At 39.5% G+C, this 27,498-nt stretch overlaps 2 protein-coding genes across 2 annotated transcripts in view; one reads left to right on the forward strand and one right to left on the reverse strand.

The window, feature by feature from the left end:
* Positions 1-616: 616 nt before the first annotated feature.
* LOC109036739 (pyrokinin-1 receptor) overlaps positions 617-27,498 on the reverse strand; it is a 93,734-nt gene continuing 66,852 nt past the window's right edge. Inside the window, exon 5 of the mRNA XM_072303050.1 lies at positions 617-7,058. Within this exon, the coding sequence (XP_072159151.1) occupies positions 6,606-7,058 (453 nt within the window). The 3' untranslated portion in view covers positions 617-6,605. The remainder of the gene's footprint in view (positions 7,059-27,498) is intronic.
* Positions 23,595-27,468, forward strand: LOC140225036 (uncharacterized). Its single transcript, XM_072302481.1, has 2 exons — positions 23,595-24,135; positions 27,069-27,468. Exons 1-2 carry the CDS (start codon positions 23,595-23,597, stop codon positions 27,404-27,406), a joined length of 879 nt encoding a protein of 292 aa, XP_072158582.1. The 3' UTR covers positions 27,407-27,468.

A 27,498-nucleotide genomic window follows, 5' to 3' on the forward strand; every position in this document is an offset into this window, starting at 1 on the left:
TCGTGGACTTAAGATGACCCCTAATTTGAATTTATTCTATGCATTTGAAGGCTTAGTAGAAAATGGACTAGTTCCTTTTTTGAAGAAAAGGGATGCGAATTCCAACAGTTTGTCGATCGTTTGATAACGTCCCGTTGAAATTACAGAGGATAAACATATTGTACAGCGTGAAGGAGATTCAACCCCCTTCTGATAAAACAGACGTACATTGATTTGATTCAATAAAAAAAGAAAAATAATGAAATGATGCGAGTATTAAGGGAAGGAAAATATTTTAATTACTCGGCGCCGATGATAGAGCTTCATTCCGGGAGAGAGGGCGGGGAGGAGGGGGTGGAATTTAAAGTACGCTCACAACTGACGCCTGATAAAACAAACGGGCTCGAATAAAAAACATTCGCCGTGAAATATTTTTAATTAATCCTGCAAAGCTTGTAACGTTGCTGCCGACATTGTAGACGGTGAACAAACTCGCGGAATTTTGATTTTTTACATAAAAGTGACGATCGGAGTTCCTCAATTACTCGCTTATTGTGCAAAGGACGCCGACCTCCCTAATTAAGAGTTATTTCAGTCGGGGAACTAGGGCGAGACAGGAAATGAAAACACCGCTGGATTTTATTCAAAATTATATTTTAGTTCGTCTTAAGCACTAGACATGATTAGAAAATAATGAACCATGCTAAAACTCTCTCGGTATTTACAATATTAACCATATTTATACGACATTCACATCTTTATCACCAAATCAGTCACACATTTTAACAATGTACATGATATACACGATCAACAACAAAATATAGTTTTCTTCGAGGCATTTTGTGAAATCAACCGTTTATCAAACGCCTACGATTCTAGTTCTATGTTAATGAAGTCCCCGAAAAATTGTAAGATTTCTGAATGCGCTTTTCACCCGAGGAGTAATTATTCATTTTCATACATAAACATAAACATGGAAAAAACAGACACATCATAATAGTATCATATCCCATAGTGGTACACCTAACGACCAAAATTTGGAATGCAGCTTACTATGTTTTATGGTAAGGGTTGATACGTTTGATCCGATCTTTACTAAGCACATGCCAAGGTTGACTCTGGATCTAGAAAGTATAGTACTCCGTAAAACCTTTTGAAACTGGTTACCGTATATTTGTGTTTGTTAAACTTTAGACCGCAAGTGTTTACTGCTTGTTTTTAGTAAAGTAGCTGTAACTCTTTTAAAATGTATCAGTCCAAATATGCCTGCTCTCGGAGGTTATCTTTTTATAATCGGTATGCAGTAAGAAATTGATACGCTAAATAAATAGGGACCCAGTCAAAAGTGAAAAAATAAAATTCACTGCGGACTACCACTCCTGTGTCACATTGTTTTTCTTAAAATGAAAAAGAAAATTTAGGATATTTATAAACCCGGTGAAATTGAATGGAGCACAGAGGCGTTTGATAAATCATTTGACTTGACATCATGCCTTAATTGGGCTTGTTCATAGGCCACATTTAACATATTTGACTAATTGATTGATGGATATTGACAGTTAACGAAGAGAAGAGTAAAGTGATAGAAATTCGACGACATGTTTCAATCCTTGTGATTGAGATGGAACTGACCATAACGCTGCCACATGTATGGTTGAAATAGACACGAATTGGGGCAAGGTGATAATCTGACCGTGTTAAAATTATTGAACGTATTCATGCCAAAAAAAAAAAAAAACTATGAACAAATTAATTTGAATCAGAGGGAATCATGAGACACGCTAATCCCACGTATATAATCCCTTCCAATCCAATACCTTTCGGCATACTTCCTTTTACCATAAGTAAGTGAAATTTGATGTCACTTTTGACCAGAAGGGATTTATCTACGAGGTGATTCACAAAAACACGTATGGTCCATTGTAGGGCTTCGGCAGATGTGCCTTTCTTAAAACCATCTTTATAGATGAGTCTCTTCTACTCAATGGTTTAAAGTTTTGTCAAAATCTGCGGTTTAAGCGTTTTATGACTTCACAATTATATATTACAAAATAAATGGTATGAAATAGATTTGTTAAATTATCAAAATTCAACAAAATCTCATTTCGAAACAAAGATATTACATTTAATTATCAAAGTTTGAGATGGAATATCGTACGGAGGGATGGTAGCTCTTCACAGTAGTGACAAGCCTCACTAAAGGTGTAACACAGTGGCGTTGCGTGAATTGCGATGAATCGATTGTTATGCCATTTAAACCTATGGAAAAGGATCGATAAACAGGGTGTCCGCAGCGAGAGCCTTAATAATTGATTCTTTACCATAGGTTTAAATGGCATAACAATCGATACATCGTAATTCATGACACGCCACCGGTAACTGGTAGGACAGCATCAATGATCCTCTTAAAAACTTAAAAATTCTCAATGAACATGAAAGCACAGTTGACGGTTAAGCAAACAGTCACAAATTTGCCCCTTATCAAAAAATTTACTTATTTTAACGAGTAAATTCAAGGTAAAAACATGACGGACCGCATTACAATCCGGCAAGACCTCCTTGCTTATCATGAAACATGTTTATGTACCTCTGAAGATGATTGATCGATGAAGTTTAATTTTGACTGGAAATGCGAATCCTGCATCACGCCTTTGTATTTAAAGACTTAAAGCATGGAGAATGTTGGGGAAACACAGAAGTACATCTAGCGAGACAAATAAATTATGGAGAAAAGGAATGACGGATACATAATACAAGTATAACTTAAAACTGTTACATTTGAATAGATCTGCTTACTAAAAGTACGTTCAATGTTGATAGATCAATTCGCGACCTAGATTATTTCATTGCCTTGATTTTCTGTCCTTACTTCCTTGAACACAACTTTCCCCTTGGGTTTGGATACTTTTTCGTTGACCTGTCCCATGTCACAGAATTTAAAATTGGAATGCCTCGACTTTTAAAGTTGCCCCATGACCAATTTTTGGGGGAAAAAATATTTGACTTTTGAGACACCGCGGGATAAAAAAACGATAATTTAGGATTTTCAGATCCGACTTGAAGACAAGCTGAAACCGCGCGATGCGAAAAGTAAAAATTAGCCGATTATGATAAAATGAAATTAATTAAATCATGAATTAAATAATAAAATGTTTGGTCAATTACTCTTTCACACTCATTTTTCAGGTTTTTTTCTAACCCATTTATTAATGAAATCCCCCAAAATTCCTTTCTGTGGTCACCCTGTTTTCCTTAGCTCAATTTTTCTCCCCGACCTATCCCATAATTTTCCGGATCGTTGTCCCTCGGAGGATGGGACGTACTTCCATTCCAAGGTTGCCAAATTGACCTAAACAATCAATTTATTTTTAAAAATCACCCGTGCAATTTTTATCTAAAATTCGTCTTCATGAAATCTGAGAAAAATCAGATAGATGTTCAGTTAGAAATGCCCGAAATTTTCCTGGCTAATGTACGATTTGCGAGGGGAAATTCGGTAACATTGCAATGGTGTAACGTTCTATCGTGAGGAAAATTATAAAGTTTCGGCTGACTTCGGGCACCCTGAACACTGCATCGTTCCACCAAAAGCCTACAGCCGTGAGACTCATGCTGTAAATACCAGAATTGCAATGATTGAAATACCTGTTCAATTGCTCATTACCTACTTAGTTGGGTGCAATTGTTGAGAAACACGGATTCCGTGTTTTTGGGCCGGATGTCAGTTCCCGGGGAGGAATTTGTGCCGGAACAATTGCAGTGCCGTTGCGAGCTTTGCGATTCATCGATATTTTCTCATTTGAAGCTGTGGTAAATAATCGAGTATTAAGGTGTTTGCTGCAAACACCCTGTTTATCGATACTTTTCCGTGGGTTTAAATGCCCGATCAATCGATATATCGCAAAGCACGTCATGTCACTGAACAATTCGTCACGTGCGCTTTGATGCACCTCGTTTAAAATACGTGGGCGGCCTACCAATAGAGGAACGTGCAACGGTGGGAGAAGAGGTGCTTCGAAAATTGGCGAGGCAACTTGCATTTGATCGTAATTTCACGTACGTACCCAGCTCTTGAATATGTCGCCTCATTCAACCATCCGTGACTCCTCGTGAGAGGCTTCGATAGATCGACGACCTGCCATTTAAACCTATGGTAAAGGATCGATTATCAAGGTGTTCACAAAGCACGTTTTAACAATCGATTTTTTACAATAGTTTCAAATATAGGGAAACATCGATGTAGCTAATGATTCAAGCCTCGCCACTACCCGGTTACAAATGCCGATTGCAACTAATAGGGACACAGGTTGATAAAGCATGAACGGCGTAATTGACTCTTTAATGTTATGCTGTAAAACAATTCGATCAGGCATCAACCTTGTTCCTCTTGAAGTACCTATAGGGAGACGAAAAATTGCTGTCCTTACCCGCTTATTTTCTAATGGTGAAATGTTTGTCTTGTACAGTCAAAAAATACACAAATCCATCCGCAGACGTGGCAAAACTTCATCTACAGGGTCATCCAAAAGTCCCGCACCCCCAGCACGAGGCATCACTCCTGTGCTGCCGTGCTAAGGAAGAACGCCGTATGAGCCATCAGACTTTGCCATATTTCCTTCGACAAAAAGTGAATTTCCTGGGAAAATTATGAATATTTTCCTTCAAATTTTCGGATGATTATGTTCACAATTCAATTTAAAATGTCTGAAAAATTCAAGGTAATAATGCATAACTTCCTTCAAAAATACATGTTTTATCTGGGGAAATTTGGCAACTCTCGAATGTTCATACGGCGTTCTTCCTTAGCACGGCAGTGTAACGTTCGAGCAAATCGATGTAGAGACTTGGACTTTTGTGAGTGTTCCGAGGTCCAAGAAAACGACTTTTGGGGATCTTCACATTTCAAAGGAACCACCATGAAAAGGGGCAAGAATCTTAAAGGTTACAGCGTAGCGTCTAGAATATTTGACCACGCTCGTTCTTGATGTCTCTCCGACTTACCCTGATATTCAGGAGCTCATGATGAGAAACCGAAGTTTTCCCCAACTTCCCGGGATTATCTAGGGAAAAACCATTCGTCTCGCCAGAGTTCCAGAAATGAATGCAGATTTTTTTCATCTCTCAGCCGATTTTTGGCACACATTCCAACTTTAAATTCCAAAGGCGTTCTTGGTGTTTATAATATCCGCTCAATGAAAACGTCTCTATTATTTTGACGATTTGAAGATTCAACAATGTCGTTCAAGAGGTCAATAATGGTGACTTAGGTGCAGTGACATAAACCTTAAAATGGACCGCCGATAGCAGAAAGGAACCAGGCTTCATAACTTCATCAGCCATTGCCAAATTTAACTGGGCAGTTTAATTTTTTACAAAAGAACGTTTTTGCGGATTCCTTTGAAACCTTTACGGAATTCGCTTCTTACCATGCAGAAAGTTTACAGAAATTTGTACACAAATCCGCACAACCGTTTTCATGTAAAAAAATAAATTGCCCAGTTAAATTTAGCAATGACTGATGTGGGTTGGTTCCTTTCTGCTTAACGTGGTCCAAATGGACTGGATTTTTTCAATTTGGAACTATCAATCTTAGGCTGGTTTAAAAACAACGTATGTGTCATTAGATTCCTTATGCACAAAAGTGTTTTTCCAGAAGAGCCAGAATTTATAATTCCAAATTGCAAAATGCAGTCCAAATGGTCTGTAAGCGGTTTTTGTGACAGACCTCCTCATTTCTCTTTGATTTTCTGTAGAATTTTCTATCCACTAATGAATCCCGGTTTTCGCTGGTCACAGATGCCATGGCTTGACGCTTGGGGGTTTCAGAGGTGGTGCAGAACTTTTGGATGAGCCTGTATACAGGCACTCTCCTGTATTATCACGGTCGTCTACCCCCTAAAGCGCTGTCTCCACTCGTCAAAATGGCGTCAAAATGGAAGCTCAAAGTGAATCGATTTCAACGATAAGGGGCTCAAAGTAGGGACTTGATGCGATCGATGAGTGTTGCAACTCAAAATAGAGCAGCGCGACTCTTTTTTGATCAACAATCGCGAACGTAACGTATCTGAATCGACGCATGCGAAAACGTCCGTTGTCCAATACAGGGTTTCATAACTGCGGTGGGTTTCTTTTGCCCTGCGACACTGATGATTCAGATCGATCTCTTTTGTAAACGTTTAATTATACTTGGGGGATTATTTATAAATTTGTTTTACATTCCTAATGTAACCATCTCCCGTCTTTAAGTTTCAACGAAATGGTCCACTCAAAGTCCGAAACACCGTATTGGACATCGGACGTTTTCGCGTAGGCTGATCAAAAAAATGTGCGGCAACTCTTGGATATTGTCATTACTACTCTGGGTGTTACAGTAACATCCTAGGATGATACCTTTGCATCCTATCATGCTACATTGACTGCCAGAGTGTTAATGGCAACATCCAAGAGTTGTCGCACGTTTTTTCAACAATCCGTAACATTCGGGATGTTACTACAGCATCTTTTTTTCTTCGGTGATTCGTTTATCGATTCACTCTGAGCTTGGATTTTGCGGGCATTTCGAGGAACGGAGGCAGGGCTTAGCACAGGGTCTCGACTATCAAAACACTCTTCTCTCCGTTCCTTCGTCACTGTTTGTTGAGCTCGCCCATGTAGTTGGCCAGCTCGAGGCCGGAGTACTCGGAGTCGTCGAGGTCCTGGAGGCTGGAGTTGCTGATGGTGAGCGTGCTCTTGAAGCTGGCGCTGTTGCGCTCCTGGGCCTTGGGGAGCGGGCGCCCTTGGGGCTTGGGGGGCCCCCGGAGGAGCTCCTGCCCGGCCCCGGCCCCGGCGGCGGCGGCTTTGGCGGCCCCGTTGCTCTGCCCCCGAGGGGTCCGACTCCGCCCGCCGCCGCCGGCCAGCGAGAGCCGCGCCATGATCCGCCCCGAGCGCGTCTTCGGCACCTCCGTCGAGGTGTGCACCGTGTTGTTGAGCAGGTGCGAGTCCATGTAGGATTGCGTCGCCGAGTGCCCGCGCGAGACCGAGTTGTTGCGCTGCTGCAGGGCCGGACGACCGAAGCAGCAGTACCCCTGACCCAGCATGTTCTGAAACAAGAATCGCCGCGTTAGAGATTCACCAGGCCAATGCACCACTATCAATATCCAGAGCATATGAGGACTTATCTGTAACAATAGCGGATGTGAAAAATTACCTTTTCGAAACACATTCAAAAAACTGTTTTGGCATCGAGAAAATTTTGAGAAAATACTTGAGATGTGATCTTCGAGATCTGTACATTACGCCAGAGCCAAACATATTAAAGTTTTGTGTGAACAAAACAGTTTTTTAAGCGTGTTTCTAAAAGGTAATTTTTCACATCCACCATTGTTAAATATAAGGCCTCATGTGCAGGGTTATTCAAAAGTCACGCACCACTGCTCATAACTTTAGTTCTAATTATGACATTGACTTGTGGTTTAAGACATTATTCCTCATATCGACGGGGAAGCTTTTTAGGTACTTTCCAATATTTGAACTCCTCGGTGGAGGGGGACTGGGGGCAACTCAAAAATTTCAAATGGCCAAACCCCCTCATGGCCAGTGGTGCGTGACTTCTGAATAACCCTGTAGGTTAAATATTTTAAAACAGCAGCCCGTGACAATAGTGCTGTTAAAAACATAGAGGAAAAAACGGGAGACAGTGATAAAATTACACGTAAAAATTCGAGACGTTTCGGCCTAAAACTGAACCATTTTTGGTTGGAAGAATAAAAAGAAAATATAGAAATTCCGGATAGAAACCTGCAGACTGCATGATGACCGAGAAAATCCCTTTCTATTTGGTATTTTTATTATTTATTTGTATTCTTCCGACTGAAAATGGCTCAGTTTTGGGCCGAAACGTCTCGAATTTTCATGTGTAATTTTTAGCCTTGTTTCCCGGTTTTCTCCAATGTTTTTAATAATATCCAGAGCTAGAGTACCTTCACACAGGACGGATGGACAAGACGCCCTAGACTTTCCACGGAGGCCTTAGCACCTAAAAATGGCGGCGCTTTGTTTTGGTTTTTCAAGATGAAAGGGGGGTTATACCGCCTACTTTCGACGGTTATCATCAACGCGCTTGCTGCCAACCTTACTACATCCAAGATGATTTTTTTTTCCAAGAAAGCACATGATTACCTGTAAAACTATATGGATACGTCGTAACAATGCATTCAAGTAAAAGTGTTGTTGCGATATGCAAATTAAACAACCTTTTAAGTAATTTTCTATTTAATTTTACTTACGGCGTACGCTATTTTTGGGTCCTAGAGCTCCACGAAGCTCAAGATGGAGGAGCCCACATGGCGCACAGTGGATTGAGTCAACTACCCTGGTAAAATTTGGCAGTAGAATCTGTGTTCCAAAATACCATAGACCCACAGCCGGCTGTAAGATTTCCAATAGCTTCTATAGCCGGCTACACAATTTCTTATAGCCTTTTATAGCCGATGGCGATTAAGCAGCAGCCAGGCGATAAAGTGTATGCTAAAATGCTAAATGTTACTAATGACGGATGCTAGGACTTAGTGAGTTTTTGGACTACTGCTCTCTTTTTAGGCCGTAGTATCTAGATTTATTTTGAGAGGAAAGCTCCGTACTTTTGATGGATGCTTGCCATTCCTAATATTTTAGCGCCTTCAGTTTTGTATGATACTGTGCAATACCTCTGGTGTGAAATAGTTGCTTCAAGCGCCTTGGCACGCTGCGACGCGGCAGGCGGGCAGCTAGTGCGAAACGCGCTTTGGCGCCTACAAACCTAACAGGGATACTTCACGCGTTGCGCAATGCGTGAAGTATCCCTGTTAGGTTTGTAGGCGCCAGTGCGTCGCCGCTCCGCTTTGTGTTGGGCTCTAATATTTAATCTGGCAGAGTCAGCGTTATTCAACTCATGATTTTGAAATGTTTGCACATCCTGTATGGATTGTTCTCATTTTAATTGATGAAAAAAATATGTATTAAAGGAAAATATTATGTGTGTTTTGTAAATATTAAGGTGGTTCCGTATCAAACTTAATGATTTCCAAAACACACGAATTTCTACACAATTTCTTATAGCCTATTATAATCGATGGCGAAAAGCAACAGCCAGGCGATAAAGTGTAAAGCCCGGGGATAGGAACTATAGCCCGGCTGCATAATTTTTTATCGCTTCGTATAGCCATTCCGTATGATTTTCTCCGCATTCTACAGCCAGCTATATGTTTTTCTGTAGCCTTCTTTAGCTGGCTATAAGAATTCCTATGGTATTTTGAAACGCAGCTCTTATCGCCAATTTTTACCAGGGTAGAGTGGTCGGCTATGAAATGGTTTACTAAAACTGCAAATTTCGGAGTTCATTTCGTCTTAATTTACATTTCAAGGGGTGCTTCAAGTATACAGTTTCACGGGAAAACCAAAGAAACCACTTTCAGAATCTCAAAAGTGTGTATAAACGGAGTTATAAGCGTTTAAAGTTTCCAAATTTTGTCCGTCCTCTTCTATTGACTCGATCCACCGTGTGGCGATACCCTCTCTATCAAGGCTCTATTCTACCTTAATCGAAGAGAAAATTTCAGGAGACGGAGAGGATCTCAAGACATGACGGAACATCTTGATATAATTTAAATCCTTTTAAGCCACCCATCGCCGAATGAACTTTACATCCATCGACACCGGTTTGAACCGATGCGACTGATCGCAAGGACGATGGCATCATTTTTCAAACCGAATTTTGGTATTAACATTTCACACGCTGCAGCGTTATCTCCGCATTCCTCCCTTTAAAAAATGAGGACGGCCTCTCACGCCTGATCCTTCGCTTTTGTTGGCGCATGGTTAAACTCGCAATTTATCAAGCGCTTGTCGCATTGCCGCCTCAACGGTAAAATTAGGTTAATTTTGTTCAAATTAAAATTGTAAGTAGTTTGTTTGTCGCGATTGCATGTTGTTGATATGCATATCCATGGCCGAAGTAGGAAACCATGCATTTCCGATTAAGACGTTTCATTCTTCTTTTCATACTTTATTTAATTTTTCATTTTTGAAAAACTAGTTGATACATTTTCTTGAAAATTTCCTTGATTTTTCTTCTCTATTTACTCATTAATTTGTACACACTTCAACCTAAAATATTAGGTTTGTTTCTTTTGGAAGAAATAAAAAAGGAGAAGATATTTTGAAACGCCTCGATAGAGGTACTGGACCCTCATTGTGCTATACATTTTCTGTTCATGTAATTTCTGAGTATATGAGATGGTCACAGAGAAAGTCTGCTTTTGAGGAGACGATTTAAGAAGCTGAAATAACATAGTTACTCATTTGGATATATTCGGAATTGCATTAATTCTGATAATTCTTCAAGAAAATACAATCAAGTTAATGATTATTCTCAACTCACTGAAAAACACACGAATGTTTCAAATGGAGCAGATTTTCAAAAACAAATCTCTTCGGGATTTTCCACTTTTTTGTTGGACGGGACTGTTTTTTTTGCCCACGAACAAAAGGGGACTTGCATTACCTACGCGCTTATACTTATTTGCTCCGATATACTCTTTGAAGCGGTCACGCAAAGCCTGTGAAAAGGAGCGAGTTCTCTGTCTAGTTGCAAAATAGAACGATGCATTAGAGCCAAAACCCCATTACAGAGGAAACAATAAAAGTAAGATGAAAATCAAAATTTAAAGAACGGAAAATGACGCAAGTCAGTGCGTTGCCCCTCTGACGCAAAAGCGTACCTCTTTTTCCATGTGAGCCCTGTGGGCTGATTATTGAAATTCGTAGACAAAGCTATACACAAAGAAGATATAAGGAGTACAGGACGATCTTATCGGTTGAAATAGGTGGTTCTTATAGACTAAGGGGGTAAATGATGGACTAACTAACGGGTCTCTCGTGGGTTGCCGCTAGTAAGTCTATTGCAACCACCCGCTTCCACCAATTCGATCCCTCCATATCCTTTTTGTCTTCTTCATCTATTGCTTTTTCTATCAGTTTCAATTATCAGCCCGTTGTTTTTTCTGTGGCTCATGCGAAAATTGAGTATGCTTTGCAATGGAGAAACGAGTTTTGAGTGCTGCCGTGCTAGGGAAAACCGCCTGTTTGAATTTCAAATATCGCCCAATGTGGCCGGTTTCAGGACATTTTGTCAACGATTTTTTGTCCGCGCACCTTTTTTGTCCAGTAGTTTACGCCCACACGTAAAATAAGCAACGGTGGCTTGGTCCAATCGTTATATTTTAGTCGGTATGTAAAATTATATTGACAATATGGAAATCAGAAATTGAGAGAGAAAGAGGTGTTGTTATGGTTGCTCATTTTCTAAATGAAATGTTATTACTTTCTCCTTTTGAATCATATTTTTAAATTGTCATCGGTGAATATTTGGTTTTATTTCTATCCTTAAAATATTCGATGTACAATATACCTTATATATGTATAGGTACTTTTTTTTTATTGTTTTAATGTTTTCTTTACGTAATTATTACTTCATTTTGAAAAAAAATTGTATTTTTAAAACGTGGCAAATATTTGTAAAACCTTTTCCAAGCGACATTAATCTCAATGAGCCGCAGTTGTGCCAACAGAAACTGCAAAAATGAACAAAAGAGGGGAAAAAACCAAGAAGCACGCAATCTTTAGTTTTAACCCATTTGTACATCGATCTTTTAGAGTCAAGTACGTCAAATTTTGGGCGTTTGGTTGCGCGTACACCTCGCTGCAGCACAATAAAAGCACAAAGTGTAAAAGAAAAAATTAAAGTGCTTTGGAAATCATTAAATTTGACACAGAACCACCAATATTTAAAAAGCACACATTATATTATTATTCTCCTTTGATAAATTGATACGTAATTTTTTCCCATCAATTTAAATGAGAATAATCAATGCAGAGTGTGCAAACATTTCAAAATCACGAGTTAAAAAAACGCTGACTTTGCGAATATAAATACCTATTAAAGCCTAACAGAGCGGAGCGGCGTGCTGCCAGCTCGAGAGGCTCACTGGCCCCTACAAACCTAAGTGGATACTTCACGCATTGCACAATGCTTGAAGTATCCACTTAGGTTTGTAGGCGCCAAAGCGCTGGCCGTCCGCCCGCTGTGCGGCGGCGCCTGAAGCAACTATTTCACAACAGAGGTGTTGCACAGTATTATACGAAATTGAACGTATTAAGAATGACAGGCATCCTTTAAAAGTACAGATCTTTCCTCGCAAAATAAATCCAGATACTTATCGTACACAGGAAAAATCTAAAAGCCTTTAGCTGAGAGGCAAATATAGAGTTTTATCCGGTTCAGGTATAACAAGGTGGGAAAATCTTGAAAGATAATTAAATTCTGTCACACCAAAGAGAAGTAGAGAGTTTTAGTGAATCTTGTCTCATGGAATTGACGCTCCCCCAGTTTTGCCAAAACTCTCAACTATATATTATTCCCCGTCGGACAAAACAAAAAAACAAGCAAACCCTCATTCTTCCAAGACATTATACATTTTCATCCAAAAACGTCGTGAGCAAAGGTCGTTTGCATTTACATGTGGGCCAATTAACTTTGGGTCTCAACTGGCAGGTGGACCAAAACTCCCGTGCCGAAAAAACGCGTGGACGTAAATTACTGGGAAAAAACAGGTGCGCGGACAAAAAATCGTTGACGAAATGTCCTATAACCATGTGGCCAAACAAAACCTTACGTTTTGAAAAAAGTTATGATCATGAAGTTATGATGAAGTAAATCATATCTATTCCAGAAAATACATATATTAGCAATTGAGCAATAGAGCACAGCACAGCTATGGCCAAAAAGCGAAACCACGTATCTTCGTTTCAGACGTTGCAGACTTCCTGTCATACTTTATTTTTTCTTTCGACACCTAGTTCACGTAATTTATCAAAAACTTCCTCGATTTTTCTTCCCTTTTTGCAGAATATTCCGTATGAATTGCAAACTATAATGTTGGTAAGTTCCTCCTCGAAAATTCACAACAAACGCGATAATTTTGAAACTCTGCGATTGATGATACGTGTTTTCGCACTTTGGCCATCAATAGACTATAAATGGACGTATTTCTGTCAAACAGATCTATGTGCAATAAAACGTGAGCCCTGAGACCCATGAGAATACATGCGTAACAAGATTCATATCATAATGCACATAGTTCCGTTTGACAGAAATACGTCTAAATTGCCAAACAAGAGTCGACAGTATTGGCCTCATTGTCGAAAAAAGGAAGTTAAAGCATGACAGGGAAAATTCACTATCTCAACGTCCCCTAACCGTTACTGCTTATAAATAAATATGAAATTGTCCCGCCAACACGGCAACACTGCCAACATAACAATCGAGTTTGAGCCTATGAATTTTAAAGATCATTTATTCGCAGCAAGCGCGAGACCACCTCACGGCGAAATCATCGCCGACTGATGGGCTCTGTTGCTATCCACCCCCGCGCTAAGATTAATGCTCCTTCGAACGCCTACCAAAATCTTTTGAAAAACAGCTCCGCGCGGGGGAGGGGGGAGAGGGGTGATAAGAGTGCCCTCGTTTAAGAATCGGGAACTGGAAGTGGGCCGTAGCACCTGCAATGTACCGGGACGCAACCCGCCGCGCGAGACTGCTTATCTCTTCATGGTTCGTTAGGACGGGCGTCGGTTCGGTTCCGTCTAATTAAATTACGGCCATCGGAGTAGGCGGCTTTCTTCCTTTGGTGACGTTAACCTCATCTACGCTCAAGTTTGATTCTTGTCGTGTGGAAACTGGTGTGGAAGGTCTAAGCCAAGGGTTAAAAGATGTGATCCGTTTCTCCTTAAAATTCTAGGGTATACGACCCGCGATACGCCTGGGTCGCGCGCCGCCTTAACTTTTGATCGCGAATATTGTACTAAAAACGACGAAAATCTATGGAATTGTTATAACATCCCAGGACAACGTGCGAAAGCACGCATCTTTGTTCGCGACGTCGGTCGCATGCAGACTTCCTGTCATACTTAACTTCCTCTGTGGAAAACTAGTTCATTTAGTTCCTTGAATACTTCCTTGAATTTTCTTCTCTATTAGTCCTATATTTGGGTTAAAGTTCAAGCTATGAGGTTGACTGGTTTCTCTTCGAAATATTCGAATTGATGCAGAGATTTCGGAACATTGCAATTCAGATACGTTGTTTCACACTTAAGCCATCGATATATTATGGATGCTTATTTATATCTTCGAAAACATCTGGAACATAGAGTCCGTCCATCTTCGGAACTTTCAGCAAACATTTTTACAAAATCACATCGTGACGCAAGCAAGGGGTAAAAATAACATCGATGGTAAAAAAGAAAATTGAAAATACCAAACCACGAATCACGGTTAGCTCGGTTCCCCGTATTTTTTCACTTTTTGATGGATACCTGATTACATTCATTGGAAAAATGGGACGTATTTCTATCAAACGGAACTATGTGCATTAAAACATGAGCCCTGAGACCCATAAGAATATGTGCATAACAGGGCTCACGTCATAATGCACATAGTTCTGTTTGATAGAAATACGTCAAATTCATGGTCCTTGAACCGACGATGAAATGGTTTTTAATTTTAGTGCGTTTAAAAAGCACTGAAAAGGTGAACATTTTACGGAGCCTTTTGAAAACAGTTGCAGAAATGAGACCTAAATGAAAAAGGCGATGGATTTACAGAAAAAATGGATTTGATTGAAAAAATTTTCAGAAATGGAAACTAAATGAATGCTTCCCAGAAAAAACTGGAGTCGATCGGCCAATACTAAATAATATAGTGGAAAAAAACTCAGGCTTTAAACCCGAATATTTTCCTCCCAGATAATGGACCATAGGCCACGTATGCGATATGATGCAGATTCAGCTTTTTACTTTCAATGCGGCCTTTGGATGAGTCTTTTTTATTCGAATGCTTGGAAAGAGAACAAAGCGCGAAGCAGTGGAGCTGCGTGCTTTGCGATAAATCGATTGATCTGTCATTAAAACCCACGGAGGAGGATTGATGAACAGGGTGTTTGTAACGAACACCTCAATAATCGATTTTTTACCATAGATTCTTAAGGGAAAATGTCGATAATCGATCATTCACGCGCGCTAAAGAGTGGATTTTAGACTTTTTTGATATGACTAACGTGATTTTCGAGCAAATTTACCCTTAGAGAATGCATTCAGTTGGCTGTCTCTCCTGCGTGCAACGGACTTATTCTCCTGAATTACAAGCATTCTCAGACTTTCAGGTTCTATTTTAAGGATAAAAGGCAAAAACATGTCCAACCAACTTCGAACAAAATTATCGTAGTTCCATGATGTATTGTGTGGTTCGTCGCAGAGTTTTTGACAAAGGCGATTTCCAAGTGTACTGACGCAAAAAACAGACGCAAATTCTGCCGTGCTAAGGAAGAACGCCGTATAAAAATTCGAGAGTTGTCAAATTTCCCTTAATAAAACATGTATTTTTGACAAAATATATGCATATTTTCCCCTACAATTTTCAGATATTTTAGATTGAATTGCCTACAACATTGTCTGAAAATTTTGAAAAAAAGGATTCTCACAATTCCCAGTAAATTCGGTTTTTATCGAAGGAAATTTGGCAACGTCTGAAGGATCATTCGGTGTTCTTCCTTAGCACGGCAGTATTCCCGAGGCAACCGACGGATTTTTCCACTGGCCAATTTTTTGTTTTGTAATTTCACATATAGTTGCTTCGGGGAAACCTCTGACGTTCGAGACAAAACCAGGCTCAGAACGACTTTCTACACGATGTTTAGTGATTCAAAAGTTTCTCATGAGTGCTGCTTTTAAAGGGACAGCACACAGGCTATAAATATAAGAGAGCTACGATTGTCACTCAATATTAGTCTCAGATAAATCGAGGGAACATCGCACGACAAAAATGTTAAGCTAGTTGATTATTTCACGGAATATCACAATTTGATCAATTTAGACAATTTGAGACGCTGTGTGTCGAGGACTCGTTCCTGTTAAGTGTATTTTTTCTCCGAAGTTCTGTTTTTGAAAAGTTCTTTTTAAACATCTTGCACATTTACTTTAAATGGTTCACATTATGAGGTCGATTTTGCCAAGTGGTACGTCATAGCTCCAATGTCACAATTATCAGGTGAGCACTCAGCATTGCCATGAGTTTCATAACTCTTAACATCTTTAATTTTTGGTATGTTGACATTTCTTATAATTTCTAGTTATCCGAAGTCAGTAAAACCTCGTGAGAGTAGAATAATGAAAATAAGTTGGGTGGAGCTGCAGGTTATGCTGGATTCAGTCGTACTACATATTGCACGCTACGTTGTACAGAATTCAAATTACATAAGATCCCATGGAATGTATTATAAGTCAGGGAGCGTGTTATAGATGGCACGACGAGATGTCAAGGGTTAACATATGTAGCCGACTTTACCCGTATCTCAAGTATAAATGGATTACATTTTGCAACAAGGAATCAAGAGCATTCCAATGTTGCTAGGATTGTGCAACTTACATTAGTTGCAGTAAAATTACTGAGATACTCAACAAATTACATTTACAAAGGTAATTCTCGTCTTGAATTTATAGTTTATTGGGAGTAAAGATCTTTGTTTCGATGACCAGTCTACATTCGCAAGAGAAAAAAAGTTGCACAATATTTGCGACATTGGAATACTCTTGGTTCCTTTTTGCAAAATAAAATACATCTTTCTTTCTTTTCTTTTCGACGCTTAATTGAATATACTCAGTTAGGAAGTCGCTAGATACATTCGTTTTACGACTAACGTCACATTTGATGTATTTAGAAAGTTAAGAACTTTCTAATGATCCTGACGAAGCCATTTGAAATATAAAATTTGTAGTTAAATAACCAGAACATATGGTCCTTTGAATCGAATTTCATCCCGATCATGTCCAGCAATTACTTCTTTTAAACGTAGTTTCAGCACATCCTAACTTTTCAGTTCGATCTTGCACAAGAAATCGAATGGAAGAACAGCAATTGTTTAGATGTTCGGTTCACATGACTTTGGGTGGTTGTTATAGTCTATCCACTAATATAACAGCTCCTTTCCTTAGGGATGCCTCATCAAGTTAATATTGTGATAATCGAAGGATTAAGGAAGTTCTGCACTCGGAGTTTGTGAAACCTTCTCGTGAAATTTAATGGTGTGGTTTTGGGAACAGATTTTTCCCAAGAGATGACAGTATCATTACGTCACGCCTAGGGTCACAGAATGTTATGGGTCACGAAAATGTTAAAGTTGACCCACACAAACTTTAAAAGTTGTCAGAATCATGGGTTTCAGGACATTCCGTCAACGATTTTTTGTCCGCGCACCTGTTTTGTCCAGTAGTTTACGTCCACACGGAAAATAAGATTTGTGTTGATAGAAACTATACAGAAATGAATAAAAATGGGGGAAAAACCAGGAAGCTTGCAATCATTAGTTTTAACCCGTATGCACATCGATCTTTTAGAGTCAAATACGTCCAATTTTAAGCGTTTGGTTGCGCGTGAACACTAGGGTGGCCCTAAAATTTGACCCCCTCTAATTTTAGCTCCCACCCCCTAAACTTGATCCAATGTATCAAAAAATGACCCTTGCACAATTTGAGCCCAATCGGATAATATTAACACGTGCCCCAAAGCACCACTTTTTTGCCAGAAATTGAGGAAATCGGCAAAAAATGTACAAAATTGCCCATAACTCGAAAAATACGATTCTTACCAAAAAATGCATAGAGTACAGAAATGTTGCAAATTTAATTTACTACAAGGTAAGACCAGCATTTTTACTCTCAGACCAGTCATTCTGCCAAAATAAATGCAAGTTTATGGTTACCGCCGGACAACTCTGAAATCTCTCATATGATGCTATGTGATACTACGGCGTCAGATCCCACTGTTTACTCCGGAACAACTCTATATTGTTATACATCATTTTCATCAGAAAAATAAGGCGAAAATGACTGTGATGAGGGCATAAAAATAAAATTTGAAATTAGCTTGTAAGATCCGGGACTTATGGAGTTTTGAGTGTGTCAGCAAAAAATCTCGGGGAGAAGCCTCAAAGGTTCTCTTATCTTTGGTGACTTTCATTGCCGATGCGCGGGAGTCTTGGAGGCAAGAAGTGTTGCTAGATTGTGCTAAAAATGTCAGTTTAACACTGTATGCATAATGCATAGTAGTGCATAGATTAGATAAAACTTGGATTTGAGATTGTTTTATGTGGCAAATATGTTCTGACTCATTGGGGCACATTCGGGAGCACTGGAGCAGGGAGCTCGGACCCAGATTTTGCGATGTTTTGTTCAGTGCCCTCAAATATTGAGAATGTAACGAACAACGCGCAAGAAGTTGCTGTCTGAAAAGTGTTTCAGTGTTTTTTGAAATGGCTCACGGCTTAAGGAGCCAAGGTGAAAACATTTATTTGATTGGAGAATCTTCTCTCCAAATCGTGACTTGTAAGCTTCCGTCGAATCTCGATGTTTTGCGCTTATTATTTTTCAATTTACGGACGGTTAAACTTAGCTTACGTGCAAGTGCTAAACTGGTTTCGGAAGAGGTGATAGTTTTCTGGACAAAAGCCCGCATTCCGGTGCAACGATTGGACCACATTGTGACAAAAGTGGAAAAACTTTATAATGAATGGCGAGCAATCCAGAAACATTCTCGTAGACAATCAGATCTTGATAAAAAAAATGAAACGGACTTCATTGACAGGTTTAATGATTTGTTTGATGTTGCCCATGCCGAAGCTTTAAGTATGATCCAGATCCCTGAGGATAAGGTATTTTTATTGAATCAGCGGAAAAAAGGCCGAGTAGGATATATGCTTGGGATTGACAAGAAATTGGCTGATGAAGAATTGAAAGCTCAAGAGAAACAACAGAAGATACAATCACGAAAAGAGAAAGAATCTGCTAATTTGAAAAGAATTTGTAAGTGTAACTTTCTATCTTTATGCAATGTTTTAATCTCTTTTGCTATTTGTTTAGATAATAGGTATGTGATAAGCCAGAGAAGACCAGAAGGAGAAAAAAGGTTTAGTTATGAAATTAAAATTTTGCGGGAAAATGAAACAATTTACATTTTATTACCATTGAATTGTGCTTCTCGGCGTCACGTGGAATCATGGCTTTATTAAAAAAATATGTGATATTTTTAGAGCTTTTATGAAATTCTGGATACCATTTGGAATAGATTATGAAGATCCTGAAATATACATAAACAATGAAAAATTCAATTTTACCCTTTAAACCGTGAAATTTGTTCCCTTCATTTCGTCTTCTGATTTTGCATGAAAGTATGAAATGTTTCAATATTTCGCGGTGCTATCTAACAATGGTTCTTTGAAAGACGTTCGAGGGTTTGACAAGGAGTCAAATTTTCCGTCCAATTTTCCAGAAATGATTTAATTGCGCCCCCAGTATGGTTCTTTCAATTCCCTGTGTCTCTGTCTTTATGGTGAAATTCTTTCGGACTCATTTTCACCAAATGAGTTTAAAAAAAACTGACGAAAAAATATAGAGATCCGTCTAAACCCCAAATTTCCACGTCCAATAATAACAGAGGTATCGCCCTTCAAATATAAGACGGTGGATGACGTCATCTACCGCGGTAGCGTATACCATGATTCCTTTCACTTTTTTCTTTTCACTGATGTAAAGTGACTTGTGAGTAGAGTTTAAATAAGTACGTTACTGATTCATGGCAGGAAGGAGGAAGAAAGTGCAGTCTCCATTTTAGCGGTGGATGACGTCAGACGTGTTATTATTTTCGTTTTTTTTTTTTTCGGAGGACCATATATTTGCAAATATTTGATGAAGAAACTTGTTTCTTTATCAAATATTCCCCAAGGCGTTTGAACTGATGTTTTATTTTTTGCTACTTCATGAAAATACACGAGAATACGCAACTCGTCCAATACAGCAGTTTATTATAGTTGCTTGGAAATCCATTTTGTTCCAGTTGAAAAGTGTGACCCCGACGAAGTTATTTCAAGTAGTTCCCAGTCAGATTTAAGTTTACGTCATGAATCAGATGCTGAACCCGTAACAGATGATTTGGTCAACGTTTTAGCCCCTACAACGTCAGAGCAGTCAACAAAGGACAAGAAATTAAGAGGGAAAAAACACGTGATTACTCCGAAACTTGTCGCAGCATTTGATCGCACCAAACTTTCTGACAGAGACGCAGTTCATGTAGTAACGTCTGTTGTACAAGCTTTAGATATTGACCCAACCCCTTTGTGCATTAGCCGCACCACCATCCAAAGATGTAGAAAAGAACTGAGGAAAGCGGGGGCTGAAAAATTGAAAGCTAATTTTAAAAATTCCGATTTGTCTCATGTTACTATACATTGGGATGGAAAATTATTCGCTGATAACAGCAAGACCAATAAATATGATAGAATTGCAATAGTTGTAACGTCAGGGGATACAGAAAAGATAATAGGGGTCCCAATTTTGCCGGATGGGACCGGAAGGGAACAAGCAAATGCTGTATATGAGACACTGTTAGCGTGGGACTTGGTGGATAAAGTGCAAGGATGCTGCTGCGATACCACCTCTTCCAATTTAGGTCATCTAAAGGGAGCAGCCACTATACTTGAGCAATTACTTGAGAGGGAGTTAGAATGGTTCCCATGCCGGCATCACATTGATGAGCTATCCTTAAAAGGGGCGTTTGAGGCAAAAATGCCCGCTTCAACCAGCCCCAATGTTGAAATTTTTAAGCGTTTTAGAGAGAGTTGGTCAAAACTAGACCATAGTAAATTTAAACCAGGTATTAAAGATAAGATAGTGAAAAAAATTATGGAGACTGATCGTTCTGATATAATAAAGTTTGTTAATGAAACGCTACAAATTCAACAACCTAGAGAGGATTATGAAGAGTTTTTGCTTCTAACTTTGCTGTTTCTTGGAGAGCCTCTTCCTCCAAACAAATCTATTCGTGCACCAGGGGCCTTCCATCATGCACGATGGATGGCAAAAGCTATTTACACGTTAAAAATATTTTTATTCAGAGACAATTTTCAACTAACTCGAAACGAAAAAATCAATTTAAGGGATATATGTATTTTCATTGTAAAATTGTATTTGAAGAAGTGGTTCTCTGCTCCTTTATCAACCAAGGCACCAGCCGTGGACTTAAACTATGTAAAGCAGCTTATTGAGTACAGGAAAGTAGACGCGGCAATTTCAGAAGCTGTTTTATCAAAAGTTCTTAATCATCTATGGTATCTCTCACCAGAAAATTGTGGTCTAGCTTTTTTTGACGATGATATCTCACCTTCTGAGAAAATTAAAATGGTTAAGGCGTTAGATACTGAGAGCTCTTTTCCCGGTAGTTTAAAACGAATTAAGATTTCAGACGCTTCGGAATTGAATGGAAAGGAGATACATAACTTCGTTTGTAGAGAAACGCGAACTTTTTTCCAAAGATTCAATTTGTCCACCGATTTTTTAGGCACTAACCCTGAAACCTGGCACGAGATTAAGGAATACAAAGAAAACTGTAGTATTGTCAGGAAAATTAAAGTAGTCAACGACTGCTCTGAAAGAGCCATAAAACTAATTGATGAATATGAGAAACTTTTGACAAAGGATGAGGAGGAGCGACTGGCAATAATTCAGACAGTTGCGGAGTACCGAAAGAGGTTTAAGAAGGTAACAAAAGGGACGATGAAACAGGCATTTTCAACTTCACACTGAAAATGAAATGCAACTGATTGACTGCGCGCAATTAAAACCTCTTAAAAATGTTAAATTTTGAGAATGAAAATTGACGAAAGTTTCTAATAATTTTAAATTGAAGTGTACATAGCCTAGATTTAAGCACCGATGTTGTTTTACATTCAATCCTTAGTTAATATATCTCTCTTGCATTGGTCCAAGTGATTGTTATTTAATTTTTTTGTACATACTACGCTCATTTTTGCCCTCTTTTTCTGATAAAAATAGTGTATTAAAAGATAGGGTTGTTCCCGAGTAAACAGTGGGATCTGACGCCGTAGCATCACATAGCATCATATGAGAGATTTCAGAGCTGTCCGGCGGTAACCATAAACTTGCATTTATTTTGGCAGAATGACTAGTCTGAGAGTAAAAATGCTGAACCTACCTTGTAGGAAATTAAATTTGCAACATTTCTGTACTCTATGCATTTTTTGGTAAGAATCGTATTTTTCGAGTTATGGGCAATTTTGTACATTTTTTGCCGATTTCCTCAATTTCTGGCAAAAAAGTGGTGCTTTGGGGCACGTGTTAATATTATCCGATTAGGCTCAAATTGTGCAAGGGTCATTTTTTGATACATTGGATCAAGTTTAGGGGGTGGGAGCAAAAAAAATTTGAGAAAAATTTTCACCACCTATGTCTTAGGGCCACCCTAGTGAACACGCTGCAGTACAGTAAAAGCACAAAATATAAAAGAAATGATTAAAAAAGCTTTGGGGATCATTAAATTTGACACGAAACCCCCTTAATATTTACAAAACACATTTTATATTTTCCTTAAATACATCTTTATTTTGATCAATTTAAATTAGGAAAATCCATGCAGAGTGTGCAAAAATTTGAAAATCAAGGGCTGAAAAACGCCGACTTGGCGATTTTAAATATTAGAGTCTACACTGAGCGGAACGGTGTGCTAGTGCTACCGCGGCGGCGCAAAACGCGCACTAACGCCTACAAACCTAAGGGGATACTTCTCGCATTGTGAAACGCTTGGAGTATCCCCTTAGGTTTGTAGGCGCCAATGCGCGTTGGGAGTTGGCCAGCCGCCCGCCGCACCGCAGCGTGCCACGGCGCTTCAAGCAACTATTCCATAACAGAGGTGTTGCACAGTATCAAACGAAATAGAAGGCGCTCCTACATTTTAAGAATGACAGGCGTCCTTTGAGAGTACGAAGCTTTCCTCGCAAAATAAAGCAAGGTACTACGGCACGAGCTCCCCTACCGAAAAAACGCGTGGACATAAACTACTAGAAGCGTGCGGTGTGCGGACAAAAAATCGTTGTCGAAATGTCCTTCAACCGAATCATGGCATTTTGCCTTCTCTATGTAGTCGTATCTTTTGTAGACTCAACGTATTGCGTTCTCTCCACGGGACCTATTTCTATTGCTGTATTATTGAATTTTACTAAAAGTTCATAAAAATTGTCCTCTTTCACAGAACTATATTAAAAGAATTCTTCAACCTCCCGAAGTTACAATGCAGGCCATTCAAAAAACGTATTTCTAAATCCGCGATCCAAAATTAATTTATGCAATAGAGGGTTAAGAGAATCATTTGATTCAGCGACGGCTATAACGAGTTAAAAGTAATGTACAGGGAAAGTTCCGTAAAAATATTCCTTAACTAATTGAAAATAAAACTAAAAAATAAAGCTTATTATAATTTAAAAGAATTTTTTGTGGAGCCTGTATAATTTTATTTTGCTTAAATTGTTGTACTTAATTGTTGTATAAATTGTAAATTTTGATTTGTGCCAGAGCTGTTTACTATAGGCTGTATGCATCAATAAAATTCAATTCAATTCAAATTCAATTCAAAATTCAATAAATTCGGTCCTGAACCTTTTTTTCAGTGAGGTCCTTGATTTTTGAACCCGAGAGCAATTAAAATGACGCCACGGAACATCTTCTGTCTCATAGTGACCCTCCTGTGTTTGCACGAAACCCAGGGTTCCGTCACAGGAGTCGGATGCCAATCATGGGCCAAAAACCAGGGTTTCAAAAAGGGGGACAAGATCACCACAGTCCAAACTATACAGAAAAACCAATGTTGCGGATCCAAAATCGGGAAATTCCTCGCGGTAAAACCTAACAAGCTCTTCCATCTGGAATGCGAGGGAGGGACCAGGAATCCGACCCACGCCAAAGTTACCCTCAGCGATGTGGGTAGCCCCCAATGCAATTTCTTCGGCGGCAAGATCAAGTGTAACATCGAGTCCGAGGACTCACGAACAGATTCGCCGGACAACGCCAATGCCATCGCGAGCAGACTCAACGGGCATTCGGTGCCTTTTGACTGCGAATCCTGCAACGAGCAACACTATTTTGAATACTTGGCCAACGGAAAAGTTCAAAATCCCCAGCGACTCAAGGAAGAATGCCCGCTCTTCGCGGAATTCGGAGCGAAAACCCATATCAACAAGGATCCAAGTATTTAATTTAATTTTAATTACTCTACCGTTTATGCGAGAACTCGAAGTCTATGCATGCCCCCTGGCCGCTACGCGGCCCAACCTCCAGAGGGCTCTTCGCGCTCTTTTAGGCCCGCTTCGACAAATGAACGAAGAAAAAAATACCCGATTCCAAAGATTTTCATACCCGAGTTGCCCAATCTCTTCCTGGCCGGGAGCGATTAGACCAATTAGAATAAATATTAAGAAAACCGGCATTTACTCGTATTTCAAACTGCAGGCCAAGAAGAAAATGAAGCGGAAAGAACGGAACGGAGCGTTTCGTCACTTTTAGACTGTCTGTTGTAAAGGAGCATAATCCTCGATTCACTTACGTTAGATACTAACAGACCAAGATTCACAATTTCGCGCTCAGTTCAATTTTCTGCTAAATTTGAAATTCCCGACAGTTAAAAATTGCGGGAATATCAAATGATGCCTCCCTTCCTAAGTTCCCTGGTATACTTTACTATAAAAAAATATGGGTCATATTTCCAAAATGTGATTAGAGCGGGCTCATCTATGTACTATCATCTGTCGATAACCGCAAAAATTATGGAAACTGGCCTAGTATAACGCTCAAACGAACTGGGACAAAAAATAAAAATTTACATTGTTTAAATTGAAGAGTTTAGCAACTTTTCTACGTAACATAGAAAAAAAACCTGGGTCATGTATTCAATAGCTGAATAGAGCGGGCTCATATAGAGAAAATTGATGTCGATAGCCGAAACAATCATGAAAGTCGGTCCGGTAAAACGCTGGAACCGAGTGTTACCAGATATGCAAATTTAGAAGGTCTCTAAGTTTATTTTATAGATATCCTTGAGTAGACCAAAAAATTAAGGTGTTGGGTGCAAAAAATAGCAAGTAGCAAAATTGCGGTTCCACAAAAGAGCGATTGAATATTTCAATATAGTACCAGTTTTCTTACATTATCAGGTATAGTGTTGGCTGATGCCAAAGAAAGTTGGTCAAATCCTTAAGTTTAAATCTGCACGATCGAATCAATTTTATTTTTCGAATCCGTCCCGAATAAAACTTTACGGTGAAACACGAGTTTAGTGAAAAAGTAAGCTTATTTTCAATACCTTATATTTTTTTATATTAGAGGAGACCATAGAGCTTAGAATTTGTTCCATTTCGTTTCAATCTTGGCGCGAAGTTTGAAATTAACGCCGATTGGTTTATTCGATTCTTATTGGTCCAATTGCTCCCGGCCAGAAGGAGATTGGACAAATGAGAGTTGAGTATGAAAATCTTGTCATTTTATTCGGTCGTTCTTATGTTGAAGCGGGCGTAACAGATCACGAAGTGGGTTGGGCTGCGTAGCGGCTAGTAATATGTGCGTTTCACGCTAGCTGACCGACTGCACCGCGTGGCGCAATGCGAGAAGTATTCATGCAGTCTTGTTGGCGCTATTATGGGCTTTACGCCGATCGCACTGTTCGGCGCAATGCGTGAAGTATTTCGGAAGTCTTGCAGGCGCTAATATAACTTTAACGCCGGCCGCACTGTGTTTGGCGCGATTATTCGAACTCGCGTTAGAATAATCGTGGCAATAATAAAGCTCAAAAGGCGCATAGTGTGTTTCGACGCCGCATGAGCACTACAACGTTGCCTCGTTTCTCCCAATTGAATATTTTTTCCGAGAAAAGTTAGTTATGTTCTTGTTCTTTATGCCAACGACCATCATTCGATCTTTTCACTTCATTTATCATTAGAGGGTATGACATCTATGACTTGTCAACATAATAACCTAAACTAACGTTAACATAAAAATGCGTTTATTTTCCAACCGTTTCCTGTGCGTTGCCAAACCTCTACTTTAAATTGACTTCATTTTAAATTCGCGCATTCCTGTAGCAGATGTTATAAGGTTTCTATTCGCGCAATCCTTGAGTCTTTTTCGGTCAGTCCTCATACATGTTCTTAGACTTTTTGCGCAATCTTGGATTACCGGTTGAAAATTCACTCCTCTTGGCTTTGTAACGCGATATTGATTTGTAAATTTAGTTCAATGGAACTGTATAAAAGTGGATATTTCTGTACCCCACCCCCCTCTTCTCCCAGCGGGTCCAAAACTTCACGGACCGCCATCAGCAAGTGCGCGGCTGTATCCATCGCTGATCGCAAAGAAAGTGGATCAGGGATGGTTGAAAATCATGCATTGCATGAGAGAAACATTATTCAGCTAGGAAATTGCAAGATGTGTTTATTTTGAAACAAGTTGTATCCGACCGAACGTTAACCGATTTATTGTCAGCGTTAACTCTCATTTACTGACTGAACAGTTCATAGGCCTTCACATTATTCCGCCCGCTCTCAGAAAAATTAGGTCAAAGATGCATCACTTTGAAAAGTATATAGCGTTTACAATATCTTTACAGTGAATTATCCTGAATTTAAGCAGCTATGGTCAACTTTCTTGGTTAAAGAACGCATTATAGAGCACAACTCATAAACCGGAACCAAATTCAGCAGCACAACTCCAAGAGTTAACCGATTGTACATATAGCTTAACCTTTTCACGTACTCAAGTCCACAACCACTAATTACCGAATAATCCTGCGACTTTCTGGTAAAGAAATTTGCTTCCTCGTGTTTCACATGAAATTCAACCATCGCTAGGCCAATTTGTTTTCGATAAGTGATAGACACATCAGCAGCAGCTTATTTGCTGATGGCGCTCAGTTAAATTTTGGGCCCGCGCGGAGAGGAGGTGGGTTCAGAAAAATCCCCTTTTCTACAGTTTTATCAAACAAAATTTACAATGCTATAGCGCGTTAGAAAGTTGAAAGTGGTGGCTTTTCAAAGAATTTGACCAAATCCACTCGCGAAAAAGACCTTTTCATGAACGACCCCCGCTCAAGGATTTTCGAGACGTTACGTTCCATAATTTTGTTCCCGCAGAATTCCGGCTAAGAGGAAGAAGGAGACATTACGATTGGCCGAAGTCTCCGGCGAGTGCCCGGCCAGTTCGCTTGCAGCTTTCACAGTCGTCCAAGAGCTTATGGAATATCAGCCCCTTTAGGATGCTGAGCGAGAGTAGAAAAAATGCCTCGAGTTCCAAACGAATCGCCGAAAATTATTACAGATCTCCAAGTTACGGTGGTGGCGGGTACATTCCGAGCGTTCCCAGGCCGAGGAGCAGCGGCAGCGGTCGTGGTTATCGCAATCAGAACAATTCTGATGAATCCGCAGCCACGCGTACCAAGCCAATTTGGAAAACCCTCTTTGGTCGAAAGTAGCACTCATCACATATATAATTCCGGGATTTGAAATCGATTTTTGATACATTAATAATTATTCCTAATAGAGAGGGCTCACTGCTAACACTAGA

This window comes from Bemisia tabaci, chromosome 7 (genome assembly GCF_918797505.1).
Source record: "Bemisia tabaci chromosome 7, PGI_BMITA_v3".
Taxonomy (NCBI): Eukaryota; Metazoa; Arthropoda; class Insecta; order Hemiptera; family Aleyrodidae; genus Bemisia; species Bemisia tabaci.